This window comes from Muntiacus reevesi, chromosome 1, assembly GCF_963930625.1.
Source record: "Muntiacus reevesi chromosome 1, mMunRee1.1, whole genome shotgun sequence".
Lineage (NCBI taxonomy): Eukaryota > Metazoa > Chordata > Mammalia > Artiodactyla > Cervidae > Muntiacus > Muntiacus reevesi.
In genome coordinates, this window is record NC_089249.1 from 5,798,429 (window position 1) to 5,816,397 (window position 17,969).

The 17,969-nt window shown below is 35.3% G+C and overlaps 2 protein-coding genes across 2 annotated transcripts; both read right to left on the reverse strand.

Annotated features, from left to right (window-relative positions):
- Positions 1-2,709: 2,709 nt before the first annotated feature.
- Positions 2,710-3,651, reverse strand: LOC136162629 (olfactory receptor 6C1). The gene has a single exon (XM_065927124.1). The coding sequence runs from the start codon at positions 3,649-3,651 to the stop codon at positions 2,710-2,712; it is 942 nt and encodes a 313-aa protein (XP_065783196.1).
- Positions 3,652-11,351: 7,700 nt separating this feature from the next.
- LOC136158960 (olfactory receptor 6C3-like) lies at positions 11,352-12,290 on the reverse strand. Its single transcript, XM_065920811.1, has one exon. The coding sequence runs from the start codon at positions 12,288-12,290 to the stop codon at positions 11,352-11,354; it is 939 nt and encodes a 312-aa protein (XP_065776883.1).
- Between the last annotated feature and the right edge of the window lie 5,679 nt (positions 12,291-17,969).

The following is a 17,969-nucleotide window of genomic DNA, read 5'->3' on the forward strand; positions in this document are numbered from 1 at the left end:
TTGACATAAAATTTGTGATAGTTAGTACTGTATTGTGTTTTTAAATTATTAAGTGGATAAATCTCATATTAAGAGTTCTTATCACCTCAAAAGTATAATCTGTATATATCTGTAATGGTTAGATATGCAGGATAATGTTAATAATCATTATTATAATTTATTGATAGCTAATTATGTTATATGCTTTACAAATTCATTTTCATTTCTATAGTAAGTTATGTAGACCTGGCTTACCTGAACTTACTCCTGACTCACTGATGAGGAAATATGTGCTTAGAGGTTGTAGAGGCCTTAAGTTTGTCAGATATTCACCTTATGCAATATATAAATAGTGTTTGAGAGAGGATAGAAAGAAATGGAGAACCCACTATTAGCTTCCCTTTAACATTTGAATCCCCTTCAATTTTCCATCACTCCCATCCTCACCTCTCCCTTTTTTCTTTTAAAGAAAACCTGCGGTATATCTCTCAAGTGTGTATATCTCTTAATGATTATTAAGAATATTGTACCACTAATTAGGTTTATATTTTCTATTACTAAAATGTGGTTTATATAAACGAGGGGTTTTTGGTATCTGTAGTCACTTCACCTACACACATACACCCACCTTTCCAAACACTTTAGGCACCTATTAAGGCCTTAATAAGTGGAAAAGCATTTTAGCACATGAAATCATAATTTTCTATGAAGAGGGGAGATTTTGTTTTATTATCAAGATTTTAGATTCTACAAAACTTAAGCGATTTTGTTATAAAATAATTTAAGGTATAAATAAACAAATAAATATTTTAGGGATTAAATAATTTAGATATATGCCCTGTCTCAAACTAGTCCTGAACTTCGGAAGGAGCTGTGTATATATTTCAGCCAGATCAGAAGATGGAGCTTACTTTCTGTGGAATTGGAGAAAGTGAACTTAATCCTACATATCTAAAATGGCTATTTCTTCACCATATTCTACTACATATGTATGTGTTTACTGATGTCTATTGAGTTACTATGGGATTTGGAAATAAATAGTGATATATCTATCACTATATTTACAAAATTACATATTGTTAAAAGTCTATGTTTTGAATTAATGAAGAAATTATTCAGTTCAGTTCAATTGCTCAGCTGTATCTGACTCTTTGCAACCCCATGGACTGCAGCACGCCAGGCCTCCCTGTCCATCACCAACTCCCGGAGCCCACCCAAACCCATGTCCATTGAGTCGGTGATGCCATCCAACCATCTCATCCTCTGTCATCCCCTTCTCCTCTTGCCTTCAATCTTTCCCAGCATTAGGGTCTTTTCAAATGAGTCAGCTCTTCGCATCAGGTGGCCAAAGTATTGAAGTTTCAGCTTCAGCATCAGTCCTTCCAATGAACACCCAGGATTGATCTGCTTTAGGATGGATTGGTTGGATCTCTTTGCAGTCCAAGGGACTCTCAAGAGTCTTCTCCAACACCACAGTTCAAAAGCTTTAATTCTTTGGTGTTTAGCTTTCTTTATAGTCCAACTCTCACCTCCATACATGACCATTGGAAAAACCTTAGCCTTGACTAGACACACCTTTGTTGGCAAAACAATGTCTCTGCTTTTTAATACACTGTCTAGGTTGGTCACAACTTTTCTTCCAAGGAGCAAGTGTCTTTTAATTTCATGGCTGCAGTCACCATCTACAGTGATTTTGGAGCCCCAAAAAATAAAGTCAGCCACTATTTCCACTGTTTCCCCATCTATTTGCCATGAAGTGATAGGACCAGATACCATGATCTTTTTTTTTCTGAATGTTGAGTTTTAAGCCAACTTTTTTACTCTCCTCTTTCACTTTCATCAAGAGACTATTTAATTCTTCTTCACTTTCTGCCATAAGGGTGGGGAAGAAATTATTAGGACATACCTTATTAAAGTGTGTCATAAATAATCTCTCTGTTTATAAATTAAAATATTCACATTTTTCAATAAACTATACAGCATTTAAAAACACTTACCCAGATAAATAGTGAAGGGACTTCCCTGAAGCTCTAGTGGCTAAGAATCCATCTGCCAATCAGGAGACACAAGTACAATCCCTGGGACAGGAAGATCCCATATACCATGAAACAGTTAGGTCCCTCCGCCACAACTACTGAGCCAGCACTCTAGAGCCCACCAGTTGCAACGACTGATGCCATGAACCACAATTAAGGAAGTCTGCATGCCTAGAGCCCTTGCTCCACAACAAGAGAAGCTACTGCAAAAAGAAACCCATGCACCGCAACAGAGTAGCTCCATCTTGCCTCAACAAGAGAAAGCCTATGAGCAGTAATGAAGATTCAGTGCAGTCAACAAATAAATAGTAAACACATTTTTAAAAAACTATAAAATGGTAAAAAGAGTTTCTGTCAAATATACTGTAAATGAAATTCATAAGATTATATTTCCTGTGCTGAGTAAACTAAATATCACATCCAAACTCACAACAGGAATTTATATTAAACAATTTTTAATTTAAGAAGTTGCAGCTAACAAAATGTTCAGAAGAATGGGAGTCAGAAAGACATAAGAAAAGCTGTTTAAATTGAATGAGAAATATATAAACTAACATGATTTTAAACTCCTAGGAATAAAAAGAATAAGCAAGGTTGACAGGGAAGCCATTGTGATTTGAATAAGTTATTAGAATTCTTGATTATATATTTCTTAAAGTTGCCCTGCAAAAGGTCTCTCATTTATTATAGTCCATCATTTAGTTTCCTTCTGAAAAGTAGTCTTTCTTGCCATGTCCAGGAAGGCTTGCTTGACTTGCTGATTCCGTAGGCTGTAAATGAAGGGGTTGAGCATGGGGGCTACTGAGGTGTTTAGCACAGCCACTCCCTTGCTCAAAGATACCCTATCCCGTGCTGAGGGTTTAATATACATAAAAATGCAGCTGCCATAAGAGATGGAGATGACAATCATGTGGGAAGAACATGTGGAAAAGGCCTTTGTCCTCTGACTAGTAGAAGGAATTCTTAAAATTGTTCTGATGATGTATGTATAGGACAGAATTATTAATGCTAAAGTGAACATTAGAGTAAACACAGCACAGGAAAATCCCATCATTTCGAGGAAGTTTGTGTCTGAACAAGACAGTTGAAGCAAAGGAAAATAATCACAGGTAAAATGGTCAATAATATTAGACCTACAGTAATCAAGGTTTAAGAGCAACATGAGTGCAGGGAATATGATTAAGAATGAAACTAGCCAGGAAGAGAAGACAAGCAGTATGCAGACTCTGTGATTCATGATGGTCATGTAATGCAGGGGTTTGCAGATGGCAATGTAGCGGTCATAGGACATGGCAGCCAGAAGGTAAAACTCAGTGACTCCCAAGAGAATGAAAAAAAATAACTGAGCAATGCAATCATTAAAAGAAATGGTTTTATCTCCCGTAATAATGGTGGCCAGGAACTTGGGTATACTGACAGTTGTGAATGATACTTCTAAGATGGAGAAATTTCTGAGGAAGAAATACATGGGTGTTTGGAGGTGGGCATCCAGCAGGGTCAGGGTGATAATGGTCAGGTTCCCAGTGATGCTGAGCATGTAGGTGATGAGCAGAAAGACAAAGATCACAACCTGAAGTTGTGGGTCATCTGACAGTCCCAGGAGGATAAACTCTACTCTTTCTGTATGGTTCCTCATTCTTCAGTTGCTTGTTTGTTTTTCTCCTTCCAGGAGATCTACAAAAGAAAGCACAAGGCATATACTAGAAGAGAGGATTACCAAATATCCTAGTGTAGATAGACCTAGAATTTGATGAAATTAGTATGTCATTTCACCTTCAGGGGAAATTTAAAGCAAGTTGATAATAACATTGATCCTTAAGTTTCCTCTGTTTCATAAGTAAAAAAACTCTTTGATTAAGGGAAGTTTAAAACTGTAAATATCACAAAGCTTGTAGGGTAAGAATTTGTTTCTACACTTTTCTGACACCAAATACTACGTGTGAACTTTCAGAAACATACCCACCAGGTTTCATGAGAATTGCCTTTGTGCTAATATTCCAGTCCCTACACAGTTTTCCTCCCATGTAACTTAAAAGCTTAATTATATTGAGAATCTTTAAAATGGAAAAGATATTGCAATTTTTAAATAAAAAATGACTATTTTGTCCTTGGCTTCTCTGGTGGCTCAGAGGTAAAGTACCTGCCTGCGATATAGGAGAAGCAGGAGAAGCAGGTTTGATCCCTGGGTTGGAAAGATCCCTGGAGAAGAAAATGGCAACCCACTCCAGGATTCCCACCTGGGAATGGACAGAGGAGCCTGGCATGCTCAGTCCACAGGGACGCAGAGGAGTTGAACACAACTTAGTGACTAAACAACAACAAAACAGCAAATCAAGTTTTGCTAACACCCAGTTGTTTTTTTTTTAAGAATTTTATATGTGAACCATTTTTAAAATCTTTATTGAATTTGTTAGAATATTTTTTTTTTTCTGTTGAGGTTTTTTTGGCCATGATGCATGTGGGATCCTAGATTCCCCATCAGGAATCCAACCAGCACCCCCTTCATTGGAAGGCAAAGTCTTAACCACTGGAGCACCAAGGAAGTCTTTCATTTTTTTCAACTCTTACTACCTCACTGGAAGTCAGAAATGCTAAAGTCATTGCCACTGGCAACTGCAGGTTTTAGAGATAGAGGGGAAATGAGATAGACAATAATGTAAGCTTAAGGTTGATATCATCTTAATCCCTGGCAACATTTTATAATATTACAGCACAACTATGTGTCATCACTATGGACTTTATTCTCATACAACCCATTTCCCTTTATATTTAAAATATTACTTATATGCTATTATTATGCTGATGATTAATAAGTAAGATAATTGCCCTTCAAGAAAGCAAATGTTAATAATATGTTTGTTAGTATATGTTTTGGAAATAATGAGTTTTAATTTTTCTTTTTTGGGGGGTAAAATTTAAATGATATTACAGAAGACTGAGGATATGTAGGTTTTAATCCAATTCACTTACTAAGTCTGAAAGTCACTCAGTCCCTTCATGCCCCATCTATAAATACACACTAATATAAGTCTATCTCATAAAGTTATTTTGACCATTAAGTGGGCAAATACATGTGAAGCATTTTGAAAAATGCTTATCATTTAATAAAACCCATATAAAGCATTGTTCAATGGAGAAAACATTCCCTAACCACTGAGCTGAAAACATCTGGAATTTAGATGTTGTGCTATGTAAAAACTTACATCTAAGATAAGTAGTAGTGCATAAATTTAGCATCAAGAGAGTCACATAATAACAATAACAGCAACAGCAATGAAAATAGAGTAGAATCACCTGACTATAGAGTACTTGTCAGGCATTCTGGGAAAGTGAATCTTATCCTCATTCTTCCACTTTGAGTACATGATCACTTCTCCCAACACAGTGTATCTGCCTTATCTACTCATCACTGCTCCCCTACTTCCCACAAACAATCCACTTCTCTCATCTTCAGCTAGGATTTGATCACCACATTTGAGGCATGTTAGATATTTGCCAAGACATCAGCATTGCTACCAGTGGCCTCTTCATTTCTCTGCTCCTCATTACTATTAGTAACCTTTCTGAGAAAGACTGTGAAGGTTGTATTAAATAAAATATATGTATGTGACTAGCATAGAGGGTAGAATATTTGAATGATTTTCAAATCACCTTCTTCCTTATTCCCGAACAGATGTAATACTCATGATATGAGTTCTGTAGGAATTTATATTCATCCTTTCAAACCCACCTCACATACTACAGAATCTCTTGTGAACTCCTCTCTGGTCTGTGTAGGACCAAGTCTTACCTTCAAAGCTATGGCAACATGATCCAGTGCCTAGAATAGTGAGAGTAGATTTAAGATAAACACTTAGCTAAGCAAGTAATTAATGCTGTTTCTTGTTGAATTTCATACTGCCACTAAGTGCAACTCTCCATTTTAAGCCAAATTCTAGACTATATTTCATGTCAGTTCTATCTTTATTTATAAGATGTATTTTCCTACTTTACCTACTTTTCAGGATGCATTATCTGCTTAAGTTAAATACCCTGTATTGAGTATTTTATAACAAAGAGCATGTAAAGGAAGCTAAATTTTTGATATATAATTTAAAAATTGTAAAATATTATTTCAAAATTAATATACTTAATTTCTTTACAATTCATTCTTTTAATGAACTCTACTCCTGCTCAGTAACATCACTGTTCCTTCATCAGAATTTGCCTTTCATTGAAAGCACTAGTTTTTCATAACACTTTGAAGTCACAAGGTACATTCTCATAAACTGACAAATTTTGGTTTCAATCTCAAGATTGAAATTTATGCAATAACCTACAGACATTGGAGAGTCAGGTTTCTTTTTAATTATATTACTATTATATGATGAACCATGTGTCATTGCACTGTATTTTTAAGCCTACTTCAACTTCATTACCTATTCATTTTCCTCTTGTTTCCTCATAATTTTAATTATTTGATGAACTATAATATCATGATTTACACTTTTTGCTGCTGACTAAACTTGAGACAGAATGTATGAAGAGCTGTGAAGAAAGATATTAGTAGACATCAGAAGAATTCATATGAGCATTACTGGTAATGGACACTAACATAGTCTTATAGCACCAGAGAAAACAGGCTTAGGCAAACTCTAGCAAGAGACAATTTAATAGCATAAAATTGGAAGTGGTATATGAAACTTTGTATGTAAAAAAAATTATGAAAATGCAATGGATTTTATTCATTTACTAACATCAAATAAGCCTGATAAAAAATTATCAGCATTCATTCCTTCATTCATCAGCCTTTTGAGAGAAACACATTTCAGTGTTTAACAGGGTACATAAGATTCCAAAAGATTTAAACCATCCAAAAGATGTATTCATGCAGAATATGAACTATATCTCCAAGTATTTAACTCATGTTTTAAGCTTTTATTTCTGAGCCCAAGTCCATATTTCTCCCCGGAAGTTGTGGTTTAGGTTGCTAAACTTTGTATTTCCTTCCACTCATTTCATAAAAATTAAGTCTTGTTTTCTGAGAATCCTTGAGACAGACTCTTTGAGCTATTCAAAATTAAAATTAGCAATATTATTTGTAATTTGTTAATAAGATGACTGCAGATCATTTTCAAAATGTCATTCTGAAAATATTCCTATATCCTGCCCTTCCTAAACCCCCATTATCATATTAACTTTGACAATGAAACTGTAGATAAATGTATGATTTCTTTGATACCCAACTTGAAAAAGAGACCCATATTAATGAACACATTCTTTTTAAAGCAATAAAAGGTATTCCTTTGAGAAACTGAGATAGGCATCTTAGATTGGTTCCATTTTATTTCTGGTGTGCTTTGTTGTTTTTAAAAATGTTTTTGTACACTGGGAGGAAAAATCACTTAGTAATGCAATGACTTTGAAGGTATAGTTGGTACAACATTTACTGCATCTACTAATTCTCTCTTCTTCAGTTAAACTTCATTGCAGGTCATTAGAAATCTTTGACAAATCATACCAGAAAAACAATGCGCTTCATTCATCATATCATTATTTCTTTGTGAGTTTAAAGGGTATGTTAGGGTTAAGGTTAATGCAGTAAGAAAAGGGCAGTTGTTTAATTACATGTTTACATATAACATTTCGTTTGGCTTCATATTATCCTGGACACTGCTCAGTCATTCTGAACTTTGGGCCATGACACTGGATCCTTAAAAATTTGTCTCATCTTGAATGAAGCAAAGACTCCTCAGGAGAACCAGTCAAGTGGTTGGAAGGATTGCTTCATTAGATACTTTTTTTTTTCCCCCACAATTATTTTAGAGGACTATTTCCTAGAAGAAATCTGATTAATTTACATTTCTTTATTTCAATAGGGATAGGCAGGTTCAATTCTCAGCATATGTACCAGTGTTCACAGAGACAACACAAGAGGAAAAAGAGATAATAAATCACATTTAATAAGAAGTTCAGAAATAGTACCATTAATATCTTTGGAGGTTTGTGGTGAATATCAATTCATAACCTCACCCTTTCAGTTCATTTATTAGTGATCTATAATTTAAACAATGAAGGGAAAGTAAATCAACAAAAATTATTACTATTATTAAGATTATTAACATGCTATTAATTCCTTAGTTATAGCATTCTAGGGTAAATTATTATCACACAAAATATATGTGCATTGCAGTAAGAAAAACATGAATTAAAAATATGAATGGGCCATTAATGGATGTATGATTCTGGATGAGCTAATTAATTTTTTTTTGCTAATTAATTTTTTAAGCTTCAGTTTTCTGTGTTTAAAATGGAGTTGAACTTTCAAAAGTATTTCTTAGAAATAACTGCAATAACATAAATGAAATTATTCTAAAATCATGTGACACAATATATGTTAAGAATACTAATTTTCTTTATTTTTATTTACTTTAATTTTCTTTTGATTGCAATTAATTCTCAACACTGGGAAGGATAATCATAGCAATTATGTTTTAGAAAAAGGTATTACTTATTTCAGTGAGATAATAGCTTTTGTATTTTATTTCATTTAGCCCTTGTAACATACCTATGAATCTTTAATCTTTATTCCCAAATAAATAACTAGACTAAGTTAGGTTATGTACCTTAGATGTATTATATACCTAGCAAAGAATATACCAGAAATTAAAGTCTATTCTGTTAAACAAATTACTGCAAAGCCCATATTCAGTTAGAAACAAACAACAGAAATAATAACTACCTGCCTTTATTTAATAGTGAGGGCTTCCCTGGTGGCTCAGTGGTAAAGTATCTGCCTGCCAATTGAGGAGACACTGGTTCGATCCCTGGGTTGGGAAGATCCCCTGGAGAAGGAAATGGCAACCCACTCCAGTATTCTTGACTGGAGAATTCTATGGACAGAGGAGTGGGCTATATAGACCTTGGGGTCACAAAGAGTTGGACATAACTGAGTGACTAACACTTCCACCTCCACAGCAAAGTGAATCAGTTATACACGTACATACATCCACTCTTTTTTAGATTCTTTTTCCATCCAGGTATTGCAGAGTATTGAGTACGGTTGCCTGTGCTGTATAGCAAGGCCTTATCCTATTTAATTTGTTGAGATGATAAGTAATAAATCACTGACAAAATTTGTGAGACTGTCACTGCTATCTATTTGCCAAACTTACCTCTGATTTTTGTATAAGTTCGCTAACATTCGAATGGCTGCAATATAAATGTATTAGCAACTACCATGGTTGTAATCCATTTCCGCAAAAAAACATTTCTTCTCATTGCACAAATTTTCTTTCCATTGTCAAAGCTTTTGTCTTAAATTTCTCTTTTGTTCTGAGAGGAAATGTTTATTTGACAATAGAGAATGAGAAAAAGTAAATATACGCAAGATAAAAAAATATCAGGTGTTTAAAAATCCTCTGGAATCGTTTCTGTATAGATTTTAAGTAGCAAAAGCTACTAATGTTTTATCTATTCTCTCTCCTACAGGCTCAAGGGACCTAATTCAGCGAGTTAAAATTGCCAAAACAGAAATGTGCACAAAACATGAAGGAATATAAAACATAAGACACATTAGTATTGGAATTAGAAAAGAAAGCTTGAGAACAGTATCCAATGAGACCAAAACAAACAAACAAAAAACAACACTAAGTGTGAAACCTTTTCCCTTGAGATCATTTTTAGACTGATATTAGCAACCAATTATGTTAATTCCAGTACTGATTTCTACCCAATACTCCATGTCATTTTTTTAAACTAGTAATCTACCACATTTAACTAACTACATTCATAAACTCCATTATTTTTAATCTGTCTTCCAGCAAAAAATTGTGTTACCATTATATTGCTATACATTAAAAGTATAATAGTTTATACTTTTTTCCTACTCCTTCTGTTGCTCAGCACAATAGGAATTGACAAGTATCTTGTTTTGATTAATCTGTATGCCAAGCATAACTTTAGGAGTTAGTACCTTGGGTAAATAGACTATAATTATATTAATATAAACACACCCAAGTAAAATGATGGGGGTCAAAGGCAATAGAATCATGCAGGTCCTTACCTAACGCTGTGTAAAATTTGCAGGTCCTTACAGAGTTTCAAATAAGTATACAGTCAAACATATAAACACTTTTTGTTTGCCTTTTCAAATTGAGCTATCATATTGGTTATATTGGCTGGAGAAGGCAAGGGCAACCTACTCCAGTATTCTAGCCTGGGAAATCCCATCGACAGAGAAGCCTGGAGGGCTACAGTCTATGAGGTCACAGAAGAGTCAGACATGATTAAACAGCTGCAGCAGCATTTATTAATAGGCAAATCACTCAGGCAAAACACTCACATTTTCTGGGCATCTATTTACACATTTGTGTAATAAGTAATCATGCCTAATTTGTCACATAACCTGTCAGATGGCTCAGTGGTAAGAAATCCGCCTGCCAGTGCAGGAGATGCAGGAGACTCAAGTTTGATCCCTGGGTCAGGAAGGTCCCCTGGAGGAGGAAATGGCAACCCACTCCTGTATTCTTGCTTGGGAAATCCCATGGACAGAGCAGCCTGATGGTCTACAATCCATGGGTTGCAAAAAGTCAGATGCAAGTTAGTGACTGAGTACACATACAATCTGCCATATACCTGTAAGATTGCATAAGATATGAAACAGTACATACTTAATTCAGCATACATAATGGAATGAATGCTCTCTATAGAAGAAATGTTATTCAAGAATTTCCTGTTAAATTTTCAGGTGGCATTAGAGTCATGGTAGCTGTCTAACTAACTATTCCTTTTTATGTATTTATGAAAAAATGTAGATACATAAGGAGAGTATATAAAATACACATAACACATGCCTTCAGCATAACTAAGAATTATGAGATATTATGAACTTCTTGTTATCTGAAAGTAGGAAAATAAATATCCAAGTACATCAGATGAGTGGAAAGAACTGGACAGATACTGCAGATAGTGTGCAAAAAACATGGTTGTTGATTATTTCATATCTTACAAATTTAAGAAATTGCCATATTAGTACCAAAAGATAAAATTTAAGAGTAAGCTGATTAAAACAATGTTTACTCCTTTAGAAATTATCATATTAAATATTATATTTTTATTATTCAGAATAATGGATAAAACAATTTATGTTCTAAAGCTACTGGTTTTCTATTTGGAATTGTAAGTCAGTGATTATATGAAAGCTATAGATAGCTTGAAAGGAAGACACAGCACAGTCAATTCCATTAAAAAGGAAGTTTGAGCTAATGAGCTCAGCAGTGCAGATGATATCTGTGAGATGGAGCTAGGTAGATACTGTAGAAGTTAAATTGCATTCATTCATGTTAATAAACACTTTCATTTATTTCTAGAAAATATCACTTTATGAACCAAGTTTTGGAAAGCTTGTTTTACTTGCTCGTTCCTCAAGGTATAAATAAAAGGATTTAACATGGGGGCAATTGAAGTGTTGAGAATAGCTACTCCTTTGGTCAATGAAGCTCTTTCTTTCGCTGAAGGCTTGACATACATGAATATACAGCTTCCATAGGAAATGGAAATGACAATCATGTGAGAGGAACATGTGGAGAAAGCCTTTTTCCTCTGAGTAGCCAATGGTATTTTCAAAATGGTGCTAATAATGCATATGTAAGATAGAATCACTAATGCCAGTGCGAAGAGCAGAGTCATAAAAGCAAAGTAAAAGCCAATCATCTCTAAAAGCCACGTATCTGAGCATGAGAGTTGCAAAATGGGAAAGTAATCACAAGAGAAGTGATCAATTATGTTGGAAGCACAGAAATCTAGCTGAAGGATAAGCATGAGTGGTGGAAAAATGGTAAGAAATCCCCCTAGCCATGAACTAAAGACCAGCAAGAGGCAGATTTTCTTGTTCATGATGGTGGTGTAATGGAGAGGCTTGCAGATGGCAACATACCGATCATAAGACATGGCAGTGAGAAGGAAAAACTCAGACACACCCATGAAGATGAAGAAAAATAATTGAGTCAAACAATTGTTATAGGAAATAGCCTTGACTTTAGTAATGATTGCACCCAAAAACCTGGGGATAGAAACACTGGTGAATGTAATCTCTAAGAAGGAGAAATTCCGGAGGAAATAATACATCGGAGTCTTTAGATGACAGTCTGTTAAAGTGAGGATGATGATGGTTAGGTTTCCAGCTACACTCAATACATAAGCCAGAAATAAAAAGATAAAAATGACAACCTGAAGCTCTGGGTTGTCTGATATGCCCAAGAGGACGAATTCTGTCAGCATTGTGTGGTTTCTCATACTGATTTTATTGTCTTTAAGCCAAATCTGTTGGTATAAAACAAAACAAAGAATAAGTGAATAGTAAAGGAATTGAAGATCTAACTATTGGAATTATTAGCTCTCATTAAAGGAAGCACTGGACCTGTTTCCCTGTAAGAACTTTTGCAATATCCACTCACTCCTACTAAAGCAAAATGCTTTACACATTGTCTATTAAAGAGAAAAATGTATTTACAGGTCTATGTTAAAAGTCCCCACATTAGTGATTTGACATAAAACCTTTGCCGCTGCTGCTGCTGCTGTTAAGTCGCTCAGTCGTGTCTGACTCTGTGCGACCCCACAGAAGGCAGCCCACCAGGCTCCTCTGTCCCTGGGATTCTCCAGGCAAGAACACTGGAGTGGGTTGCCATTTCCTTCTCCATAGGACTAAATTTTCTATGTGAGCAAATATCTTTTAATTACATTTTCTACAACCATATTTACTAGCCAAATCTGTAGTTTAGATATTAAGACATTAGCTTCTAGTTTCCAGGATGCTGTGCTTATAGGATTGAAATATCTAATTTTGAGTTATGGTTCTGATACTGTGTACAAACTGTATTGGCTTAGAAGGCTTCAGTGGCAACCGATGGCCCAATGACAATTCCTGAGCTTAATAATAGCTATGATTTTTTCTTTCTTAGTATATATTTCTTCAATATGCCCAAAATAAATAAATGTATTTACAACCACATATACATAGAACTAGAATTGCCTTGCTTATAAATAAGAACAAAGTTCTATATTATAGGAAAGAAGAAATTAGAGACATTTATTAATGCCCACGTAGAGCTATATCAATATTGCATTTCTATGACATACTGATCCTTTTATATCATTTTCACATCTCTTTAATTTATAGTTGTCTCATTTTTTAAATTTTGCTATATTTATTCTTTTTACCCTTATGTGTCTGAGGACAGGACAGAACACAAGATGCCAAAATATCCCATTAACTTCTTTCTAGAAGGCTAAATCATTAGAATAAATAAAATTCTGTTTAAGATTTACTGTCTAGGAACCAAAACAGTTCAAAAGTAATCTATATAATTTTTATTCATCTTGATCTCTCTTTATTCTTAGCAACCAGACCTGTATTTGTTAGCTCTTATTAATATTTATTTTCTTTTTATAGCATGCACTAGAACAGTCAACAGGTGGTAAGTATCAAAGCTTGCAGAGTGCCTTCTTTTTTCTCTTTAAGACCTTCCTAACAATCAGCATTTTCTTCCTTTAAGAATAAACACATTTTGTTATACATATTAGCAAAATTGGCAGATCAAAAGGCAGAAACTATTGCTGTATTTTGAACAATGATTGAAATATTAAAATACAAAATAAGTAATAGTAAATATGTTAAAGAGCAAATAGTAAATATGTTAAAAAGTAAATATGTTCATTTATTCTGACAAAATAAACTTTTGGATGGAAGAAAGGTGAAATACACATTTAAAAACTGGGAACACTCTTACTTTCTGATACATCTAATGATTCCAGTCAGAAAATATTATCCCAGATTTTCTTTACTTAAAATATTTACAAAAAATTAGGAGATTTTTGGTCATTATCTCATCCTTGTCTCTATTATATAAAAGTATCTTACATAGAGAAAACACAGACTTGATTTCATGAATATTTTCTATAAACTCTGCTACAAATTTCTTTTTTTTTCATTTTTTTCATCTTGCCATATAAAAATAAACATTGTCCTGACTGAAACTTTAAGAAATTACTCTTGGAATCCTGAGAGTTCTTGAAGGAAAAGTTCAAGAAACACTGCTTAATGGCTGGAAGATGAAACATTTCAAAGCTCCCTGGATAAGATGAAGATTGACTATTACCAAAAGATTAAACAATTTTACCTTCTCTGGTCACTGCTTAAATCTCTGAAACCAGAGGGAAGATAGAAAGGGTATAAGGAGAAATAATTCAAGAAATGTAGTGACGTCATGACATACACTTTTCCAGAAGCTAATGAATAGAGCGGGATAAAAGCAAAAGGGTGCCAACCAGTTGGTTTTCCTTTGGCTGGACTTAATTTTTCTAATAAGCACATGGCACTCAGTCCACACTTGGGAGATAATTTATCCTCAGTTCCTTTGGGATGCGTTGAATACAGGGCTGAGTTACACCACAGTGGACCCTTCACTAAGCGTAGTACCTATGTTTCATTCATTTTAACATTTCCACCAGCACAAAGTAGAATGAATGAATAAAGAAAGCATTTTAATATTCTTAAAAATAAGAAAAGTACTTGAAACTTCAGTATTTTTCATTCTAATAGTTACACATGCTTAATGTTATGAGGATCAAGTATGAGAGAACCAGCATCAAATCAGCACTTTGTGACATATGAAATGACCCTTATGTTTCCAAATGAATTTTTGTCTGCCCTCAAAGCTTAAAATTATATAGTGTCAAATTTTTGTACTGTGTTCTGCTACATATTTTTCTATATATTCAGCTATAAACATAGCCACATTCACACACTCAGAGATACATTTTTTCCTTCTTATATTAATGCAATTTTATTACAGAAAATAATTGGAAATTTTGCTTTATTTTCAGTTAATAATATGTAATGGTTATTATTCGTTGCTAAATTATCTAGATGGAACTCATTATAATGATTGCATAAAATACCAGAGGACACATATATAATTTGGTAATTTCATTGATTACTGAGATTTATGGAATTAGTCTGCTACCAATTTCATACTATTGGTTATAATGCTAAGCCTATTTTTATGCATTTTTTGCATACATAGATATTAATGTAACATATATGCTAAATTTTGATAGATACTTCAAAATGTCTCTCCTACAGACAAGAAAGAACTCTTTCAGTGCATCCTAATCAGTACTGGATGCATTCAAAAATTTTAATGGATGAAAATGACACCACAATTAATTTAATAAAAAGGTAATATCATAAAGACCTCATCATGGTGCCTAGGTGACGAGGTTTTGAGGTTAAAGAGAGCCAAGTTCTTTGTAAACTTTCCAACATGATTTAAGCTCTATGAGGTTGTTTTTCCTGTAAAATGAGAACCCTAACAATCTTCATTCACAGTATACTGTAAAGATTAAAGTGATAATATATAAATTAGCAAAATAGTCACAACTCAGGCCATAAGGAGCTACCCCTCGTCCGAGGCCAGGGGCGGCAGTTGAGAAGAGCTACCCCACGTCCAAGGAGCGGTGGCTGCATGGGCGAGGGGGTCTGAGAGGAGCTACTCCAAGTCAAGGTCAGGAGGAGCGGCTGTGAGGAGATACCCCACGTCCAAGGTAAGAGAAACCCAAGTAAGATGGTAGGTGTTCCGAGAGGGCATCAGAGGGCAGACACACTAAAACCATAATCACAGAAAACCAGCCAATCTGATCACAGGACCACAGCTTGTCTAACTCAGTGAAACTAAGCCATGCCGTGTGCGGCCACCCAAGATGGATGGGTCATGGTGGAGAGGTCTGACAGAATGTGGTCCACTGGAGAAGGGAATGGCAAACCACTTCAGTATTCTTGCCTGAGAACCCCATGAACAGTATGAAAAGGCAAATAGATAGGACACTGAAAGAGAAACTCCCCAGGTTGATAGGTGCCCAATATGCTACTGGAGCTCAGTGGAGAAATAACTCCAGAAAGAATGGAGGGAAGGAGCCAAGGCAAAAACAATACCCAGTTGTGGATGTGACTGGTGATAGAAGCAAGGTCTGATGCTGTAAAGAGCAATATTTCATAGGAACCTGGAATGTTAGGTACACGAATCAAGGCAAATTGGGAGTGGTCAAACAGGAGATGGCAAGAGTGAATGTTGACATTCTAGGAATCAGCGAACTAACGTGGACTGGAATGGGTGCACTTAACTCAGATGACCATTATATCTACTACTGTGGGCAGGAATCCCGTAGAAGCAATGGAGTAGCCATCATGGTCAATAAAAGAGTCCGAAATGCAGTACTTGGATGAAATCTCAAAAACGACAGAATAATCTCTGTTCGTTTTCAAGGCAAACCATTCAATATCATGGTAATCCAAGCCTATGCCCCAACCAGTAACGCTGAAGAAGCTGAACTTGAATGGTTCTATGAAGGTCTACAAGACCTTTTAGAACTAACACCCAATAAAGATGTCCTTTTCATTATAGGGAACTGGAATGCAAAAGTAGAAAGTCAAGAAACACCTGGAGTAAGGCAAATTTGGCCTTGGAGTACAGAATGAAGCAGGGCAAAGGCTAATAGAGTTTTGCCAAGAGAACTAGCAACATTCCTCTGACTCTAAACATGGACATCACCGGATGGTCAACACCGATCAGATTGATTATATTCTTTGTAGCCAAAGATGGAGAAGCTCTATACAGTCAGCAAAAACAAGACCAGGAGCTGACTGTGGCTCAGATCATGAACTCCTTATTGCCAAATTCAGACTTAAATTGAAGAAAGTAGGGAAAACCACTAGACCACTCAGGTATGACCTAAATCAAATCCCTTATGACTATATAGTGGATGTGAGAAATAGATTTAAGGGACTACAACTGATAGTCAGAGTGCCTGATGAACTATGGACAGAGGTTCGTGGCATTGTACAGGAGACAGGGATCAATACCATCCCCATGGAAAAGAAATGCAAAAAGGCAAAATGGTTGTCTGAGGAGGCCTTACAAATAGCTGTGAAAAGCAGAGAAATAAAAAGCAAAGGAGAAAAGGAAAAAAATTCCCATTTGAATGCAGAGTTCCAAAGAATAGCAAGGAGAGATAAGAAAGCCTTCCTCAGTGATCAATGTAACGAAATAGAGGAAAACAATAGAATGGGAAAGACTAGAGACCTCTTCAAGAAAATTAGAGATATCAAGGGAATATTTCATGCAAAGATGGGTTTGATAAAGGACAGAAATGGTATGGACCTAACAGAAGCAGAAGATATTAAGAAGAGGGGGCAAGAATACACAGAAGAACTGTACAAAAAAGATCTTCATGACCCAAATAATCACGATGGTGTGATCACCAACCTAGAGCCAGTCATCCTGGAATGTGAAATCAGGTGGGCCTTAGAAACCATCACTATGAACAAAGCTAGTAAATGTGATGGAATTTCAGTTGAGCTATTTCAAATCCTGAAAGATGATGCTGTGAAAGTGCTGCACTCAATATACCAGCAAATTTGGAAAACTCAGCAGTGGCCACAGAACTGAAAATGGTCAGCTTTCATTCCAATCTCAAAACGCTCAAACTACCACACAATTGCACTCATCTCACATGCTAGTAAAGTAATGCTCAAAATTCTCCAAGCCAGGCTTCAGCAATACATGAATCGTGAGTTTCCAGATGTTCAAGTTGGTTTTAGAAAAGGCAGAGGAACCAGAGATCCAATTGCCAACATCTGCTGGATCATCAAAAAAGCAAGAGAGTTCCAGAAAAACATCTGTTTCTGCTTTATTGACTATGCCAAAGCCTTCGACTAGGTGGATCACAATAAACTGTGGAAAATTCTGAAGGAGATGGGAATACCAGACCACCTGACCTGCCTCTTGAGAAACCTGTATGCTGGTCAGGAAGCAACAGTTAGAACTGGACATGGAACAACAGACTGGTTCCAAATAGGAAAAGGAGTATGTCAAGGCTGTATATTGTCACTCTGCTTATTTAACTTATATGCAGAGT